This window comes from Schistocerca nitens, chromosome 6, assembly GCF_023898315.1.
Source record: "Schistocerca nitens isolate TAMUIC-IGC-003100 chromosome 6, iqSchNite1.1, whole genome shotgun sequence".
NCBI classification, from domain to species: domain Eukaryota; kingdom Metazoa; phylum Arthropoda; class Insecta; order Orthoptera; family Acrididae; genus Schistocerca; species Schistocerca nitens.
In genome coordinates this window covers 123,507,846-123,529,036 of record NC_064619.1, presented here as the reverse complement: position 1 = coordinate 123,529,036, position 21,191 = coordinate 123,507,846, and the positions used below count along the sequence as shown (strand labels likewise).

General features: G+C 38.1%; 1 protein-coding gene across 1 annotated transcript in view; it reads right to left on the bottom strand.

Annotated features, from left to right (window-relative positions):
- LOC126263224 (piezo-type mechanosensitive ion channel component) overlaps window positions 1-21,191 on the bottom strand; it is a 686,714-nt gene that overhangs the window by 410,828 nt on the left and 254,695 nt on the right. The window contains exons 10-12 of the mRNA XM_049960308.1: window positions 18,806-18,962; window positions 13,187-13,296; window positions 2,116-2,382 (exon numbers count right to left, since the gene is read on the bottom strand). Of these exons, the coding sequence (XP_049816265.1) occupies window positions 2,116-2,382; window positions 13,187-13,296; window positions 18,806-18,962 (534 nt within the window). The remainder of the gene's footprint in view (window positions 1-2,115; window positions 2,383-13,186; window positions 13,297-18,805; window positions 18,963-21,191) is intronic.

Sequence of the window (21,191 nt, the reverse complement as noted above, 5' to 3'; positions counted from 1 at the left end):
TAAAAAATTTGAGGGCATTACTTTTCAGCACATCCTCATATAAACACTAGGTGACTATTTCTTCCAAGCAGTATTCAGTATAACTGTACTCTGCAACCTACATAGATCTGTAATCATTCTGTGCTCGAGCCTCTTAGCAATTTCCTATTTCTATAGGAACATAACACTTGTGACAAAGTATAACATTTATTTTTACCAGTGATAATTTTATGAACTATGTAGTGTTGCCTCTGTTCTCTAGTATCTGTGTTTTGACCACAGGGAAGAAGGCAGTCGATTTAACATACTTCCTGTCTGCCATTAGATGAGAAAGGATGCACAGTACTTGTCACAAGTTTTGATAGAATATTTATCTAGTTCTCTTGGCTTGAATGGAGACAGGAATTGATGAAAATAATTTTGATGAAGGTGGCTGCTACACACTCTCGTAATGAATTTGAAGTTACCCTGCTGCACAAAGATAGATGAAACTTTTCCAAAAGTTGTTTACTGTTTTTCTTATTTTTCATCAGTTTGTTTTATTCTGAACTGTGGAGAGCAGTTTATTTTCAGGTTCTCTCACTCTCCTCCTCCTCCTCCTCCTCCTCCTCCTCCTCATGAAATTTCATTCTTTCACTAATGTAATTGCCTTTTCTAATAACCACACATTCTTGGTGTTTGTACATTGTTTTTTCCTAGTATGTCTTTAAGCTAGTTCAAAACACATCTTCACGTTTCATCCAACCATTATGTGGTCAGTTTCATTGTAATAAGGAGTTGGAAATTCTATTGTTAATCTACTTTCATTCATTCTTGTAATAAGCTCATATATTTACTTTAATCACTTTCAATGAAACCTGTAGATATACACATTTTTTCTCTTTCTCTAAAGCCTGGGTTACATTGGAGTGACCACAAGTGAACAAGCACCAGCACATTAGAATTCTCTTTGGTGCAAATACAACTTGTGTGCAAGCGGACACCATGCAACCATGTTCAGTTCGCATTCATACCTGCATGCTTGTATTTTGCCAGTTGTAGGTTTTTCAGCAAAGCACCAAAGGAAGTTTACGAAGAGCATTTGTTGCAGTTTTGCAAGTGAACTTGGTTGTTGACATTACTTGTGTGAGTGATGGGGTGGTCTGAAGAGAATGTATTGTTTCTGATAACAGAATATAGATGTCATAGGTCCTTGTGAGACCCACAGAAAAAATTGCCAACAAAAAGAAATATGATTGGTGTAAAATATCTGAAGCATACAAAAATCCAAATTGGGACAAGAAAAAGATGATAAATTCATTAGATGCTTTCATCAAGTGGAAATGGAGGCAATAAGTACAAAATTAAATTATTAAAAACTGCCAGTACAGTAAAATTTCTTGAAAGTAAACAAGTGTCTATATGTACCTATTTGCTGATTAAAATTAAAAATATACAAAAGACCTGATAATTGCCACTGCTTACATTCATTGCAGCTATATCTGCACCTCCTCAGTGCATGTAGTTCACATTGACGTGGCTTGTTTAATTATTTTTAAGTTTTTTTCCCACTCTTGCAGTTCATGTGCTTAATATAGTTCCTCATTCTCTGAAGTGAATTATGTTTGCTGTCAAACCATGCAGTATTTGGAAGTACACAACAGAAAAGCCATTCACAAGGGCTCACTAAGGTTTAGTTTGGCAAACCAAAACATAGATGTGACTGGCTAAGCTCCTCGAGAGCTGTACATTTAGCATCACCTAAATATGATAATTTTATGGAATTATAAACATACAGAGAACATTGCATCACCTTTCTTCTCCTACCATTTCTGTGACACCATTTTAGAATAAGATTTTATAAATTCATTCATACACATTTTGAAAACTCAGATAACAGATTCAAAGGTTACATTGTGAATTCAAGTGCATTTAATGAATGTAAATATTTTTGAATGAACTATACTCCAAAACATAACAAAAAATTAAGAAGAAAAAAGATATTAACAGGAAAGTAGCGCAAGATGTCAAAGCTTATACATTTAACATATCAATCATTTATTACTCATAATAATATTTTAACACTAATTTCATAATCTCTAATTTGTACAACTTTATCATGTAAAACAACGACTTTAATCCAGTAAGGTTAAATACCTTTATTAACAGTGGTTCACAAGCTAACCCATCCGGTTTCTCAAAGCCAATTTGTTTCAGATTAACTCCTTTGACTTCCTGAGGCAACTCCGAATCATTTAAATCCATTCCATAAATATATTGTGCTATGAGCAGAAGCTCTGCATAAAAAACTAAGAATGGGGAGCTGCGCAACATAGCTCTGCGCTGATTTGGGAACATCCACAGTAAACTTGCCCATAACAGTAAAACAAAAGTAAGCCAACTGTGGTGTGTAATACTCCATGCCTGAAAAATAATTTCATCATATTACTTTACTGAACTATAAGAAAGTCTTTACATGCAACTTCAGTTATCAAAATTATGGTAAGAAGAGTGCAACTCCATGCAGCACATTCCTTCAGGATATTTAATATAAATATAACCATTAAAAAGCATATATAAAGTTTTAAGTCTCTGGAAACGAAATAGACTTATATTTCACTTTATTTAGTTGATTTTTATTTAATTGTAATAAATATACACAGAGCACATGATTATACAAATCTTTATTAACAGCAAGGAAATGAGAGCTGTGTAGTGAAGTCAACGATTAAGCATATTTAGATCTAGTACTAGGTTTAAAAAACAGAAAATAAATTTATCTTAACTCATTCATTTATTATAAGAATTCCATAACGTCTGAAACTATTGACATTTAGTATGAGACAGTTAAAATATAAACCAACACCAAATTCCTCATATAGATATATAAAAATTTAAGCACTGTATTGCATTGCACTATAACATCCGACGGGAGTGTCATCACGTGTTACTGCAGGATTAAGTGTTTGCTTAGTGTTGGTGGTGCAGTACCACATGATATAGCCAAGTGAACCATGGTTGCCAAAGCAATTCCATGCCCAACTGTCAAGGGCACAGTGTTTTTCTGCATGTTTCCTGCTAATTATATGTATTCCTTTTATTCCTCATTTTTGTGAATATTTCATTTCATGTTCGCTCCTTACTGATTAATTGTTACAAAGTTGCTACAGGTTAACTAGTTCACTTTTAGAAGCAATTCTGCTTTCTGCAAAGCATCAGTGCATTAAAGTACAATATCTCTCTTCTATCGATAAGGAAGCATGTCAGTAGATGATGAACCCACAATGAAGCCCATATACCTCCAGATGAGTGTGTGTTTGTCAGTTTTGGTTATGAGCATGTGAAAATCAGCCAAAGTCCAGCCAAAATTGACAAGTAGTGACCCCCAACATGACACGTTAACTGGAAGGAACTGAACCATAGCTGATTTTTATAAAGTTTACAGAATGTTTGAAGAACTGTCAGTGTTATGACTAGTGGTCCACTTGCCTCTGTTTTGGCCCAATAACCCACTCCTATGGTTTGTACAGGTGGAAGCAAGTTTCTGTTATGCTGGAATCATGGCTGACGCAACAAAGGTTGCCCTCAAAGTGAGCCAACTGGATCGTCACTTTGTGACTGAAATGCAAGGCACCACAGGGTCCCCAGAGGCGAATTCCTGTGGGAAACTCAATTCAGAATGACATGGAGAGTCACAGCCAACAGAAGGATAGAGTACACCAAGTTCTTCCACAAGAGGATATTGGGGACTATAAGCCTTTGCAATATCTAACAAATATCCAGCAAGGGAAACACCCCATCGCAATCCCCTCAGATTTAGTGGTAAGATGGCCCAGTGGACAACCCATCAAAAACTGAACAAAGATCAAGCAAGAAAAAAGGAAGAAGATGCATTGAACTGTGAAAAAAGAAGCAAAATAGAAACAGTGAATGGTCCCAGTTCAAGATGTGCAATATCAAGCAATTCTGAACAGTGTATCGTGGTTGTGTGGTCACTGTGTTGGACTATGAAGGGGGAGATCCACGTTCAAATCTCCCTTGAGTCTCATTTTTTCTTCTTCTTCTTCTCCTCCTCCTCCTCCTCCTGCTGCTGCTGCTTCTTAGAATTATAAACTGTCCATCTGATTACTGACTCCAAATGGGCATACCTTCTACTTGTTTTACACAGGTACCAGATGTTATGATTCTTTCATTCGATTTTGCAAGTTCTAACTCTTGAATTCCTTGGTTGTAATGTAGTTTACACCCATTTATTTGTTGTTTTCATTTCTATGAGAGGTCTCTGCGGCATCTCGCCTACTACCACAATTCATCACACTTACTTTCAACAGTAATACACACATCAAAAAAAGTTTCACATCACCTCGGTTCAGAGTGTTCCAGAACCTGTACAGAAAATTGGAATTGAGATCAACATAACCATAATTCTGACCTTTTTATTGCTCATGATAACTACACACTGCATGTTGTACCACCATACAGCCAAGCCTTCAGAGGTGGTGGTCCTCATTGCTGTAAATACCAGTACCTCTAATACCCAGAAGCATGTCCTCTTGCACTGATGCATGCCTGTATTCATTGTGGCATACTATACGCAAGTTCATCAAGGCACTGTTGGTCCAGATTGTCCCACTCCTCAACGGTGATTCAGTGTAGATCCCTCAGAGAGGTTGGTGGGTCACATCATCCATAAACAGCACTTTTCAATCCATCCCAGTCACATTCGATAGGGTTCATGTGTGAAGAACATGCTGGCCACTCTAGTCGAGCGATGTCGTTATCCTGAAGGAAGTCATTCATAAGATGTGCATGATGGGGGTGCAAATTGTCATCCATGAAGATGAATGCCTCGCCAATATGCTGTTGATATGGTTGCACTATCGGTTAGAGAATGGCATTCACATATTGTACAGCAGTTACGGTGCCTTCCATGACCACCAGGTGCGTACATCGACCCCACATAATGCCACCCCAAAACAGCAGGTAACCTCCACCATGCTGCACTCGCTGGACAGTGTGTCTAAGGGTCCATTCGACATGTTGTTGGGCCCATCTGTACTGCACTGCATGGTGTCGTAGTTGCAAAGATGGACATCGCCATGGACGTCAGGAGAGAAGTTGCATATCACGCAGCCTACTGCGCACAGTTTGAGTCTTAACACGATGTCCTGTGGTTGCACAAAAAGCATTATTCAACATGGTGGCGTTGCTTTCAGGGTTCCTCCGAGCCATAATCCGTAAGTAGTGCTCATCCACTGCAGTAGTAGCCCTTGCGCGGTCTGAGTGAGGCATGTCATCAACAGTTCCTGTCTCTCTGTATCTCCTCCATGTCTGAACAACATCGCTTTGGTTCACTCCGAGACACCTGGACACTTCCCTTGTTGAAAGCCCTTCCTGGCACAAAATAACAATTCGGACACGGGCAACTGTGGTATTGACCGTCTAGACACGGTTGAACTACAGACAACACTAGCTGTGTACCTCCTTCTGGTGGAATGACTGGAACTGATCATCTGTCGGATCCCCTCCGTCTAATAGGTGCTGCTCATGCACTGTTGTTTACATCTTTGGGCAGGTTTAGTGACATCTCCGAACAGTCAAAGGGACTGTGTCTGTGATACAATATCCACAGTCAATGTCTATCTTCAGCAGTTCTGGGAACCGGAGTGACGCAAAACTTTTATTGATGTGTGTATATTTGTACCACCTGAGTTGTATTCTGTAACCAATGTACAGTAAGACAATTGTCATGGCTACAAAAGGAGAACAACCATGTCAGTGATCGGATGGACAGATCAGAATTAAATTGGAAAAAAAATGAGCTGTGAGAGAGATTTAAAAATGGCTGTTCATCATCATAGTCCAACACCGTGGCCACACAACTGCCAAGGCCTGACTATTCAAATTCGCTGTCATTACACATCTTGATCTTGGACCATTCATTGTTTTTATTTTTCTTCTTTTGTCACAGTTCAGTACACTTTCTCCTGTTTTCATGCTTTACCTGTGTTCAGTTTTTGATGGCTATCCACTGGCCTGTTTGTCACTAAATCAGAGGGAGTGTGATGGGGAGTTTCCCGTGTAAGGCACCTATGAAGCAGTGTGGGCACAGTCATCATGACAGACAACTTACTGCGTACTCTATGCAACATCAGGTTATCACCACAGATAAAGGAAATAGTGGCATGTCAAATGAATATGTCATTGGACACCTCACTAGAAACTGCAGATAGAGTACAGAAAGACAGAAAGCCATCCACCCAGCCCAGATTAGAGCAGTTTCGGCACAGTGCAGCAGTATGGTGGCCACAGCAACAGTTGCATGTACTAATGACGACTTGCGCACAGTAGAGATTCAAATGTTATGCACGCAAGTCAGGACGCTGTTGTGGCATTGAATACAACAGAGGTCACTACCACAGACATTCGAGGAGCCAGTCTGTTAGCAATGCTAGGTCTTCTCAGATTGAGCTGCCTGTGTGTTTCACTGGAGATTCAATGTACAGGCAATAATGAAAGAAAATCTTGGTCTGGGTTCTGAATCAACTACTGGTTTTTGAAAGACAGCATCTCTGTTTCTTAATGTTATCTTTACTTAAAAAGCAGTATTAATGTTTGTATATGCTATCCATAAATGTATAAGAACGTTTATCGAGAACCTGTGCAAAAACAACAAAAGTTTGTGAGATACAGAATTTAATGCTATTTCCCACTGTGTTTCACAACATTTTCAAATTTTAATCAGAACAGTAGACTTTTGTAGTGACTATTTCATAGTTTCTTGCGCAGGTGGGAACTTTCCCTGCAATACGTCCTATGTTCCCGTAACCCTCCTGGCCTCAACCTTCGTTAGTCACTGTCCTCACCCATCCAGCCCCCTTCCTGTTCCCATTCCAGCACTACACAGCCGTCATTTCACCGCCACACCCATTCTTTTAATTTCTTTTTATTTTTATTTCTCTCCTTTCCGCTACTTACCCCTTCCCCCCTCCACACTTCCTCTCCTGCCCTCCGTCTAAACTGCAACACTTCACTGTCCGCCACTCCAACCATACTATCGCTCCCCCTCCCTGCCCCAGTCACCTCCTTACCCCCACACAGTCGCCACTCCCATCATGCACTGTTACCGCTGCTCACAGTGTAGTTTCAGCTCTCTGAGACTGCAGACTTGTGTGCAAGTTGTGTGTGTGTGTGTGTGTGTGTGTGTGTGTGTGTATCTACTGCTGACAAAGGCCTTAATGGCCGAAAACTATGACTGTGTGAATCTTTTTATTGTGCCTATCGCGACTCAGCATCTCCGCTCAATGGTGTATTCTGTAAATGTGACTCAAGACTTTCCAAGGGATTTGATCTTAGTATTTACTTTTATGTTTTTGAGAAGTTTTGCAACAAACTTAACTATCATGTGGAAAGTACCTTCCTGACAAGAAAGCATTGATCTGGGTCAAATCAAGTTTTCATTTTCTCTGATAAAGTGATTATGAGTGTCAGGTTTTTTCAGTCCATTAGTCTTACCTATATTACTTTTATTTTAAAGAACATAAAGAGTTTCCATAATATGTACATGTACGGTGAAGTTAAACAATGGAAAATTCAGGATGGAATGTAACAATATTATGTAAAGAAAAGTTGCCACTCACCATATAACAGAGATGCTGAATCGCAGATAGGCACACCAAAAAGACTGTCACAAATATTATTATTATTTGTGTGTGTGTGTGTGTGTGTGTGTGTGTGTGTGTGTGTGTGTGTGTGTGTGTGTGACAGTCTTTTTGTTGTGCCAATCTGCAACTCAGCATTTCTGCTATATGGTGAGTGGCAACTTTCCTTTTCATAATATTGTTGTATGGTGAAGCTGGAATACGAGAGTATTTGAACAGTGGTTTGCATTTTAGATTTGCATCCAAACATGATTCTAATGACCCATTTTTGCAATTTGAATGTGTTGATAACTGCTTTTAAATTTTCTCAAACTGTGACCTGATATTTAAAGTGAGAGTGAAAGTAGGCATAATATACACTCTTTGCTGTTTTCCAGTCCAGCAGTGTTTTAGAGAGCAATTCAAGTATTACTTGATTTTGCATTCAGATAGTTCACATGTCTACTGCAATTTAAATTTCTTTGGAACTATAATCCTGAGAATCTGGTTTCTGTTCTGTTACCAACTGGTACACCACTGAAACAGATAAATGGAGTGTACACAACCTTTTAACGGGAGTAGGAAATGGTAGCGAGATAGCTTTTTTACTGTTTATTGTTTGTTGTTTATTGTATGCTATTTATTTTGTGTCTTGTTGCCAAGTTGTGGCAGTGTTTTCTGATTGCTGTACTTCTTTCTTAATTAACCCTTTTCATAAAATTGTGGTGTCATCTGCAAATATGATAGCTTCATGAGCATATATTAATCATCTTCTCTTAAAAGCTAAGGTAATGTGCAAAAGAAATAGAAGTGATTCCATTACTGGTCCTTGAGATATATGTGATATGTGATTTATTCATCTCATTATGTACAATTTTAAAATCATTTGATTTGACGTACAGGAGACATGTCAAGGTTTACAAAAAGAAACTTTTTTTTCTTTTTTAAGAGAAATACAAAGGTTTACATTGTATTTTACATTTCTAAGTCACAGCTACATAAATACATAAAATAATACGTGTAATACAATCCCTGTGCTCAGACGGTGAAGCTGTCCTCAACGAATTCTTGGACAGAATAGTAACACTTTTCCACCAGAGGAGTAAAGAGCAATCTTTTCAGTGAACCAAGCTCCATCTTAAATATATTATTGCCTTTTATTTTATTGAAAATTTTTAACCCTATATACTCTGGTATTTGGGCATAAGGTTTTAAACAATGTGTTGGAAGTTTGGAATTCTCTCTGTGGCAAGTGCTGTAGTTGTGGTCAAAACGGAAAGTGTCTAGTGTATGTTGATTTTTATATAAGAATACCGCCACCTCACATATGTAAAGTGAAGGGATAGATAGTATTTTTAAATTTTTTAGCTGTAATTGACAGGATTCCCATTTTATTTTATTTTATTTTATTTTTGCAACACAGCTTTCTAATTATAATTACTTTCTTTTGTAATACGAGGGCTATCCACAAAGTACATTACGTTTTGGAATTAAAAATAAATAAAGCATTGGAAAATTTTTATATTATATACAGATGAAAGCCACACTTAAATACTACTTTTCTACATACTTGCCATTTAAATTAAGGCACTTATCGTAGCGATGAACCTTCAACCACATAATGACTGTCCTTTGGGACAGAAAAGGTGTGATTTTTGTGAATTTCCTGGAAAGAGGCACTACAATAAACTCTCAAAGGTATTGCCAAACTCTGCACAACCTTAGAAGAGCAATACAAAACAAGCGCAGGGGAAAGTTGGGCTCAAAGATCTTGCTGATTCACGACAACGCCCGGGCCCACACGGCAAATGCCACTCGTGAAGTTCTCGAATCTTTTAAGTGGGAGTTGTTTCCTCATCCACCGTACAGTCCCGACCTGGCACCGAGCGACTTCCGCTTATTCCCAGCAATGAACAAGTGGTTGGCTATGCAGCATTTTGATGACGACGCACAGCTTCAAGAAGAGGTAACCACGTGGTTGAAGGCGCAGGCGGCCGAATTTTACGACGAAGGAATTTCCAAGCTCGTCCATCGCTATGATAAGTGCCTTAATTTAAATGGCAACTATGTAGAAAAGTAGTATTTAAGTGTGGCTTTCATCTGTATATAATAAAAAAATTTCCAATACTTTATTTATTTTTAATTCCAAAACGTAATGTACTTTGTGGATAGTCCTCGTTCTAGGAGCCTCGTGACATTTGCTGAATTTCCCCAGAAGGTTATGCCAAAGCGAATAACTGACTCAAAGTAGCAGTGATAAACTATCTTTCTGGTGTCCATGTTTGTGGCACCTGACAAAATACACATTGCAAATGCCAAGCTGTTCAGTTTATTTGCTAAGTAATCTATGTGTATCTTCCAATTTAAATTTTTATTACGATTTAGGCCTAAGAATTTCACGTGGTTTGCTTCTGTGATATCCTGATCATTACAAGTTATCTTTACTTCAGTCCTTTCTAGTCATTTAGCTTCAAATTGCATCATTTTGGTTTTCGTTACATTTAGTTTTAGTCCATTCTGATGGAACCAAGATTCGAGTTTTTCTAAAGTATTTTTGGCTTTTTCTGGAACATTTTCAGATACCTCATTTTCAATTAGAACTGATGTATCATCAGCAAATAAGGCTGAATGAACATCAATAGCAAGTGGTAGGTCATTTACGCAAAAAAAAAACAGATAGGGACCCAATATCGAGCCTTGTGGGACTCCTTGGGGAACTGTTTTCCAGTTTGAGGAATAATTGGTTCCATTTGAAGTTAAAATTACTCTTTGTTTCCTATCTGACAGGTAAGAGCTAAACCATTTTAAAGCAGTGTCCCCAATTCCATACATCTGTAATTTGTGGAGGAGTAATGCATGGTTCACTGAATCAAAGCTTTAGTTGCATCAAAGAAAATATTCCTGTGACCTTTCTACCCTTATCTAACGTGGAGCATATTTTTTGGATAAACTCATTCATAGCATCCACAGTGATTTTACCCTTACACTATGATGTATGTTCAGAAATAGCTTTAAGGTTGACATTATTGTGCTTGATGCTTACCATTTGCTTACAATCACTCACAAAGTGTCTGATCCAACTGTTAGGCAGACCAATGTCATATTGTGGTGACACAATTAATCTAACTTTAAAGACTATCACTGAATGGATAAAGTGTGTAATAATTTTTGTACTGTTGCCTTTGTCTTGTCACCTTTTGTCTTCCTTCCATATGGCTACTGTTTTATATTTTATCACATTGCATGCTTCTTGTGCAATAATAGATTGCAGTATTCACCAGTAGCTGTAACACATTGTTTTTATTATGTATAGTGCCACCATAAGTGGTGTCCCTGCAAAAAAACTATGGGTAGCAAGAAGCACATCAAGTGCGAATCTACAGCACCCATTAAAACAGATCATGCTTCACCAGATCAGTTGCTGAATGAATCAGATAGAATGATTACCAATCTGATTCTCAATGCTTCAAACTTTGGGACATTCATGTTAAGTTCCTGGTTTCATGCAGCCCTCAAACATTTTACCAGTTGGGCACACCACGTCTTCCACATCGTGTAGCAAGTCTTAATACCACCATAAATGCAACAACAGCTGGACCTGTGGATCAAAATGTTGCAACTTTCCCTTACTGCTTATTGTGTGCATGCTGACAATTTACTATTTATCCTCACCATGGATGTCACCTTCAACCATTACTTACATAAGTTAAAATTTCAGAAGCTACCCTACGACAAGTGTTGTTAATAACTATCTTTCCTGTTAAGAGTGCTGTAATTTTGAACAACAGCAAAGACTCATCTTCACAGTTGCATGTGGGTGATTAAATGTACTATATTTTTGCAAATTGACAATTCAAGTGTAGACCCATAAGCTAGTAATAGTGTTGCATCATAATCAGACACAATGCTAATAGAGGGCAACAGCTTCTGCTAGTGAAAGAGATCTGTATGGTCCAGCTAGACAAACATTCTCCAGTGGCAAATCAAGGAAATGCATGCAAAAGCACTGATTCAAGAGCCGATGCAACATCAGCTGATGGGATATATGTGGCCTTGTCAACAAGTTGTCATGGAATTGGTACTGGTACCATTCAAGCTTCGGCCAAAAGCCAAGGAAGTGAACATCTCCTTGTGATTACCCAAAAGATAACAGCAGTCATGTGCAGGCATCTAACAACGTCTGCAAGAAAAGTGTCTACAATAAGTCAAAATTTCCCAATGCTTTTGCTGCTATTCTTGACCTAAAGATGGTCATTTCCAATTTAGGTAGTGGATTTGTCATCACACTCACCACTGGTAACTTGTAAACTTTCATGAAACACCAGACTGACACAATGCTCTTGGCAAATTTTTTTTGTTCATGCCATTTCACAAACCTCACTGGTGCAGGATCAGACACCTGGTCACCACCTTTGAATAAGGACCAACTAACTTTGGCTGACTCTTAGCATACAGCTGCTAATAACTGTAACATTCGTACATCTGGTAAACAAAGCATAGTAGTAACTTATGCTTCAAGAGGCCATTTCAGAGGAGTTTTTTATTAGCTCTGGCGGAAAACCATTCTTGGTGCCAATTTCTTGTGCCATTACAATATAGATATTTCTGTACTCCGAGCACAAGCAGATGAGCTGGGAGATGGTTCGTGGACATCATACAGTAAGCAGCTCCCACACCTTGCACTGCAACCCTCCTGGCGACACACTGCAACATAGCATGGTTAACAACCCTCCTGCACCGGGTATCATGGTGACCGGATTGGATTCTATTGGCTCCAGCTCTAAGATGCAAGAGTACTCACTGAAGATTTTCATATGCTGAAGCATGCTTTCTGCAATTTAAATGGCAAGTTAAAACACCCAAGGGAAGGGGGGAAAAAAACAACATTTCTACCAAGAGTAAAGTGTTATGTTTCAAAATTTGTGTGAATTCTAAGAAATTAGAGGTTGCCTCAGCCAAAATGTGTAAATTGCAAGAACATTTTTCTCCAACTCGATCTTTCATCTACATCCCACATATCTGAGCTTGCAACTGCTATAGAGAAAGCTACATGTTTTTTTGTTGTCATGTACAATGCAACAGACCACATTCCAGATTACTACCAGACCTCCTGTAACTTTCAAGGTTTGAAAACTATTGCAATTACAATCTCTGTTCACAGATGATTCTGTGACTCAACATCATGACCGATGTCTACTGCCTACAACAAACAATGCATGTAGCATGGAGTCTACAGCTTCAATGGCACAACCTTCATTGCCATTGGATGCTGTTCAAGTGTCACAGTAGCAGTCTGTACTTGGGCCAGGCTGCACACTATGAATACCCCTACGCCCTCCACAGCTTTATTTCTATACGGAGGGAGGGTGGTGGGCAGCAGGGTTTACTCTGTTTCCCAACCCTTCCTCCCATTCCCTGCCTTTTTCTGCTATCTCCTACTTCACTAGACACAACTCTTGACCCCAGAACTGCAATTCCTACATTGTGTGATACGCTAGCAAGTTTTCAGTTTCATTTATGCTCCTGTCAACGACCCTATATCTCTACAATACAGTACGACTATGGACAAGTTATTTAACTATACTTACCATCATTATTAAATTCGCACCAATATATGAAGATCGGTTGATTAGTTGAATTGTAAGTGTAATGCAGTCCAAAATAATTTCAAAGGCACTGCTTCTCAGCTCCTCTCCCTCTATATATATATAAAAAAAATCAGCAGATTTAATTGCATGAAATGAGTTACAAAATTTTAAAAACAGAACCAAATTATGCCTGTAATAGTTGTCTTGTTAAAACACAGTAGTAGTTCAAAACACCACAAGTGGAATAATCACACTTGCTATGATATCACTCCTAACACAAACACTATTTTTTATTTCTTAATCTTATTTAAACCATATATGAAATTTACGTGATATATCAAAGCTTTTGTACAAGAAGTATTTTTGAATAATTGTAGTTTATAATGGTAATGCAATTTATTTGTGGCTGATAAACAATACTTTTTCACTGTTTCAGTCAGTCATTGCCTAATGTTCCCACTGAAACTCTCAACAACCTCTGGATCTTTCAATTTATCTAGTCGTGTCTTCTTAGTTTTGTATCTTTCTACAATTTCTTTACTTCAATCTACTAGTCCAAACTAAAATTTATGGCCAGAGTCCCAATGTGTCTCTGGAAATGTCTTTTTAATTTAGAATCTGGTTTCAAAATCTGTCTTTCCATTACAAAGGATGCCCCAGGAGGAATAGTAAATATTTTAGTGGGTGGTAGTACATACTAATTCAAAGAAAATATTCCACCTAAAATGTGCACAATATTTATTGGTTACTGTCTGAATTAATGCAAACAAATACTTAGAGAAGGTCTTATGGAAAGGCAAATGATTAAGTTCAAAGTTGATTTTCAAGAATTCCATCTCAAACTCAATGCACTATAGAATTCTCTTGACACCACCACATACAGCTCTTCTGAAGTCATCCTGTCTATCTCTTATGAGGGCAGCACTACTTGTAATCTTAATGATCAATTAGTCTCTTATGCTTACGTTTTCTTTGTAGGCCTCCCCTTGTAATCATCACATAACTTTATGAACAAACATGGCCATTTGTACCATTTGATTTTCTGAGCAATGTTAGGTTTAGGTGATGTGTGATCTGATGACTAGATTGTCCAAATGCCCTGTCATGATGGAAAAACACACACATCCTTGCAGGCCAAGGACCTCTTCCAATAATACTGGAAACTCATTTTCAAAAAAACAAACAAACTCTAAATAATGGGGCCCTGTAAGATGAAAATTTAACACAACAGGCCCGATCAACTGGTTTTCATACTACAGCACATATTTACGGACAGCCGTTCTTGAAAATGTGTATCCACAAAGGTATGTGTGTTTTTGTTGGACTACCAGTTAATTTATGAGTGTTACTGATACCATCATGAGTGAAAGTGCCTTCAGGAGTTAATAATATTAATGGGATCACTTTGCTCCTAGCAATGACAAAATTCCAATCACTTACTTTCACCATCTTCTCAAAGGTACTGAATCCACTCTAAATGATAAGGATTGCACATACATAATGTCTGTCATATGTGGAACACTGATACACATGAAAATTCAGCATGAGCTTGTTGAAGAACTTTGTTCTAGCAACTGAATAATGAATGCTAATTCATCCACACCCTGTTGATCTACACCTTCACGTGAAATACGACTCCTGGGCACTAGACCAGTCTCACACAGTTGAGTGAATTATAACCAAGCACTTCTGCATGTAGCAGTCTGTGGTTAGGAAATCTTGTACCACGTTCTCTGCAAGCAGCTCCATTTCTATATCAAAACATGTATATTAATACCAAACCAGCATATTCAGCATTTTTAGGTGTGTGCAGTGGGGTTTAAATGATACAGTACAATCAGCCAGCAAATAACAATCATAGTTAAAAAATGCAATTATGTAAATTCAAGCACAACTTCACAACTTTAACTTCAAAATAAAAATAACAATCGATAAATAAACCCAAAGTGAACGGTACACAAACACAGAAATGTAATCAGTTGTCACTCTGGAACCAATACAAATGGGATGCCTTCTATATGGAAGTTTTATTTGAATTATTTTATAATGTTACCTACCAAAATGTTTAGTTTTACTCCTGTATAGCTGAACTAATACTTCCCAGTGTTTCCTGATCTCCATATTATCAACCTCCTTTCATGTTCTCACACTATTTTTTTTCTTCTCTTCTTTGTCCTAATACCGAATATCACCCCCATCACATTTAATTTTTCATCCCCATTAACAGTCTCTTATCTCACCGTACAGTCTTTCAGTCCCATCTCCATCTGTGGAGCTAGCAGGCATATGACCTTTTACTACTGTGATAATTGTTTGCTTCATTTCCGTCATGTAATGTGTTCACTATGCTGTTCAGAGTAGCATTCCTCTCTTTCATTCAGTACTAGATCTATTCCTGCATTATCACCGACTGATTTCACATGTATAACCATGTATTGCATATCACTAATGCCATGGCAACTTCAATCTGTCCATTTCCTTTTTTAAATTCTTTAACCCACCTAACCAATTAAGGGATCTAACATTCTGCATTCAGAAGCACAGAACACCACCTTTGTTTTTCCTTGCGTACTCCTCACACACTTGTACGAATGGTGTACTATTTCAGCTGTAGAATATTTTACTCCAGGAGATGCAGTCATCATTAGGCCAGACAGTAGAGCGACTCCTACAGGACCTTGGTGGACATAATGCTTGTAGTTTCTCCTTTTAAAAGAGAGGTCAAAACCTTTCTCGTTGAGCGTGTTGCTGCAGCATATGTGCAACATAACATGACTCCAATGCAGGTATAAAGTACCAACACATAGGCTAGGGATTAGTGTGGCACTTGTGGTTTCCAACATGCGTGCGGGAAATGTGGAAACATATATGCAACTGCAGTCTTTCTCAGTGTATTCCACTGATGAATTCTTCCTGGCTTATCAGCCGAATGGTGGCGTTGTCTTGTTGCAACATTTCAATGAGTTCTGGCCAGAAGATGATGGGTATGAAACTCATTGAAACGTTGGGACAAGACGACGCCACCACTCAGCTGATAACACGAGAAGAATTCATCACATGGAAACATGAACTGTGGCGAATTTATTGCCTGGACTGTTCGAACAGGACCAACGTGCTGTTATTCTTTGCTCGACTGCCAGAGGACAAACACAGCTAGACATCCATCGGAGAATGAGTAATATGTATGTGGCAGAATGTCGGAAACCACCATTGTGGGATGGTGCACCAAGGGGTGCTGCTGCTTCATGATAAAGCACATCCCCATATCGTAAATGTTGTAGTGCAGAAGTTATGTCAACTGAAGTGGAAGGCACTCAAGCACCTGCCTTATAGTCCTTATCTCTCCCCAAGCAATCATAATGACTTCAGTACTTTAACAAAAGCCCTTGAATGGTCAACAATTTCTGTCAAACAAGGGTGTGCAACAGGAAGTTATGCACATCTTTATGCAGCAGGACACTGAGTTTTAGCAAATGGGCATCTTCAACCAGGTGCATAGGTGGGACAATTGCGCCAATGCTCACAGTGATTTTGCATGATTGGTATACTGATTCTGAAATGTACAGCCTTCAGACAGAAACTTTTTGATCATCCCAGTATGATTGTTCACAGTACGAACACAGTACGGTCTCATCGGTCAATCATCCAGACTATTGCCCATGCAGCTATTGAAATGACTGCCGTCCCTCTTCAGGAACCACAGATTTTTCTGGCCTCTCCAAAGATATACCTCTGTTATGATTGCATCTGGGTCATTCCATGAAATGTGAAAGCTTTTTACATTTGTAACATTTCCTGATCCTTTGTTAGTGGCAAATCAACACAGCTCACACAGGTTTATCAGAGTTATTATTATTATTATTTTCATGTTAATACTTCAATTTAAACTGTACAAATGTTACATCCGTAACCATGGAAAGCCACACCCGCGGTATGACTATCTGTATCACTGAGGCCCGCAAGCCACCCCCACCTCAGTAAGGCCCATGGTCCTTGAGATAATTTCAAGGTGAGTATTGGCCAGCAATTCTGTCTCATAATTTCTTTGGTAGGCAGATACAATCACTGGGCAATTCAAGATAAACATTGGGAAATGGCTACAGCTATTTAATGCATTATGATACACCAATAGCAATTACAGTGAATGTAAAATAAAGTTCAAATGGTTTTACATACTTTATAGGTGTTTTATCTGAGTCTCCTTGGTCACATGGATAATATCTGCTGCAATAATCTATTTCACAACATTTGTTCTGATACATGGAGTCACTAATGTGTAACGAGCATTTTTATTTCTGAAACAGTTTTTGGAAAAAAAAATCTTGTTTTTAAGTGTGGTTGCTAGAATAGGAATAAAATGATACTGTGTTCATTAATTTTAATAGTAATCATGTACACATATCCCATAAACTGACGTGTTCCACATTATTTTAAGGAACGAACTGTTCAAATTATCTATGGGACATGTAACTAACTAACAAAGGAGGCACATATACAAGATCTTTCACATAATCCTATAAAAAGAAATTCATGGGTGTCATGTACTGAGATCTATATGACCAGGAACAGAATACAGTGTCATCATGTCTCGCATGGCTGATCCAACAATTTGGAAGATATTGATTTAAAAATGTGTGAACCTTCATATCCCAATGTGTGGGTCCTCCATCAGCATAATAGACGTCATGGAATTGCATGAAGAGGTAAATCAATCAATGCTCAAGTATGTCCAGGTAAATGCTTGATGAAAGACTTAACTCAATGAAGAAGAACAGACACTATAATTTTTGTGCTGATTTAGCAAGAAACACATTAACCTTTGGTAAGTTACAGGTGTGTGAGTACACATCACCACTCTCTTCTACTCCATATTCAGATGTTGTGCCAGTTAAGCTTGCCTCATCCCTAAAAAGAGATGTCCAACAAATGTTTCTTCCTCCATGCTTTCAGCATTGCTCTTCATTTGGTGTAGTCCTCCTGTTTCAATTCCTGTGAAACTTTGATTACATATTGTTTAATTTTCAGCTACATTTTGAGAACCTGACAAATCACTGTTTGTGGCATTTGGGGGCTCCCTAATGACTCAGTACATCAGTTTCCCAGGACTATGTTCAAACGAAAAGCTAATTCATTCCATGATTTGTGCAGATACATGTGACCAGCTAGTACATTTTGCTTTACACAAATATGCTGTTTCTTTACAGAGTTTAAGCCATCTGCAAATAATGGTTGACATCTGGAGGCATTTGATTGTATGACTGAATTAGTTTCCTCTGCACTGAGATGACAGAACAACACTTGTTAAATTTTATATGCTTTCTATATGGGGTCCTTATTTTCACATGCAGCACAGAAATTATCACTTGCACATCACAGCATCACCGATCATCCACAACAATCAAAATTTTGAGCTTTCTGTAACATTCTATATAATTTTTACTGATGTATGGCTAAGCATTGATTAGTTACAGCCATTTGTAATTGCTGTATGCACTTGGATTACCCTGTATTTTTGCACACTTCTGTGACATAGTTTGACTGTCAGAATTAATTTTCACTGACAACAGTAGATATTCTTATGCCTAGTCATTTTAAAAGAACTGATAAAGGATACTTTACCATTCTCACCTATAGGCTGAAGCTGGATAGCATCTTCACGGCCATCAGTAATTGTTACACTACCATGAGGATCTTGGAACATATTTGAAGCACCAACAACTTCAGCATTGTGAACAGTAGAGTGATATTTCACTGTAGGGCTTACACCACGTATCAACTGAAAGTGAAATGTAACTACATTAGCAGTACGAAATAAAATATCACTATTAATTCTTTCATACATCTTAATACTTAGATAAAATCTACACTTTAATATGGAAATTATGAACTAGTTCTCTCAACACAGTTTAAAGTAACAGCTTAATTTACACAAACTGAACTCTTTTTATGAGTTCATGCATTTATTATTAATTAACAATAGAAAGTTATGTGAAACCAAATGGCACTGCACTGTACTGCATGTGCATTTCTGCATTTCTGTTTTCAGAGGTTTACCACGAAGTGGAGGAATTACGTTCACCTGAGACCAGAATGGTTGGAAGGAGTGGAGGCAGTAATCTCCACCTTTATTGTGTAATGTTGTCAACAAGTCATATAAAAAAAAAAGTTTCAGCAAAACCTAAGATCTTCCTATAAAATGTTTCAAAGGTTCAATCAGTTTTGACTGCTCGGTCATTTGAAACAGCCTCACATAAATATTTCAGGAACAGTGTCATAATCCCAATTCCACAGGAAGCAAGTGCTGATAGGTTTAAATAATGTGGAAACATCAGACTGATATGTCATGGCTACAAAATACTGACACGAATTACTTACAGAACAGTGAAAAGACTCTTAGACGCTGCCCTCCAAGAAGATCAATACAGGTTCCTGAGAAATGTTGAAAAATATGAGATAATACTGACCCTATGACCTGCCTTAGAAAATTCACTGATGAAAGACAACACTACATTTATAACAACAAAAACAATCAATTTTTGACCAAATAATTTAACTGTATAGATAAAAAAACTACTCATCAAGTGGCGGCAGAACACACACATAAAAGAGGGTTGTAATTAGGTAAGCTACCGGAGCCAGTGGTTCCTTCTTAAACGTGACAATCGTGGCCTTGGTGCCTGTTTCACCACACATGCCATGTGGATTCATCCCCCAGACACCTGTTTCTCAGAACTCAGCAGATGGGAACTAGCACTACAACATGTCCTTGGTTCTCATCACCGGCCTGGCTTTAATTTACATTAATTTCTTCTGTATCAGCATTTCTTCACTGTTACTATTCTTTCCTTCATTCTGTTTTAGTTTTCTACATCTTTCATTGTCTTCCCGTCTGTTTTTCATGGCCCCCTCCCTTCTCTATTACATACAATGCACTTAGCTTTTCACTCTTAGTAACTCATTCATGATGTTCAAGCAGTAATCTCTGTCTTGCATATTACCCTGTCTTCCACCTTTAAGCTCTCAGGTTTTCTAATCTCGTCCAATGCTGTCCCCAAACAATCAGTCTTTCCTTCTAATCCCATGTAGTAAGTCTCCCCTGATCCACAGTTCTGGGTGACTTTGCTGAAATCTACCCCTTTTCCTAGACCTCTCCAGTCCTTTTCCTTCACCCTCTTCCTTCCCCTCCAACCATTCTGCACGAAGAAGGAGCCACTGGCTCCAATAGCTTGCCTAATTACAACCCTCTTTCATGTGTACGTTCTGCCACCACTTGATGAATACTACATTTATAGAATTTGTAGATCTACAGAAATTTTCTGACAATGTCAGCTCAAATACATTTTTTGAAATTCTGAAGGTAGCAAAGAGCAAAATGTTATCAACAACTTGGACAAAAACCAGACTGCAGTTATACTAGCTGAAAAACATGAAAGAGAAGCAGTAGTTGAAGAGGCAATGGGACAGAATTGCAACCTATCTCTCAAGTTATTCAATCTGTACATTGAGCAAGCAGCAAAGGAAACAAAAACAATTTGGAAAATGAATTAAATTTCAGGGAGAATGAATAAAAACATTGAGGTTCACTGATGACACGGTAATTCTGTCAGAGACAGTATAAGGACTTGAAAATCACTTGAATGCAATGGGTAGTGTCTCAAAAGGAAGTTATGAGAGGAACAGCAAGGAAACTGAAACAAGAATAATACAGTATAATCGAATTAAATCAGGCAATCCTGAGTGAGTTAGATTAGGAACAGAGACAATAAAAGTAATTCAGTAACTCTGCCATTTGGGCAGCAAAGTAGCTGACAATGGTGAAAGTATAGAGCAAATAAAATGTAAAATGACAACAGCAAGAAAAGATTTTCTTAGGAAGAAACATTTCTACATCTAAGATAATTTGAGTGATAAGTGTTTTCTAAAGGTATTTGTGTGGAGTGTAGCCTTGTACAGGAGTGAAATTCGGGTGATAAACAGTACTTACAGGTAGAGAATATAAACCTTT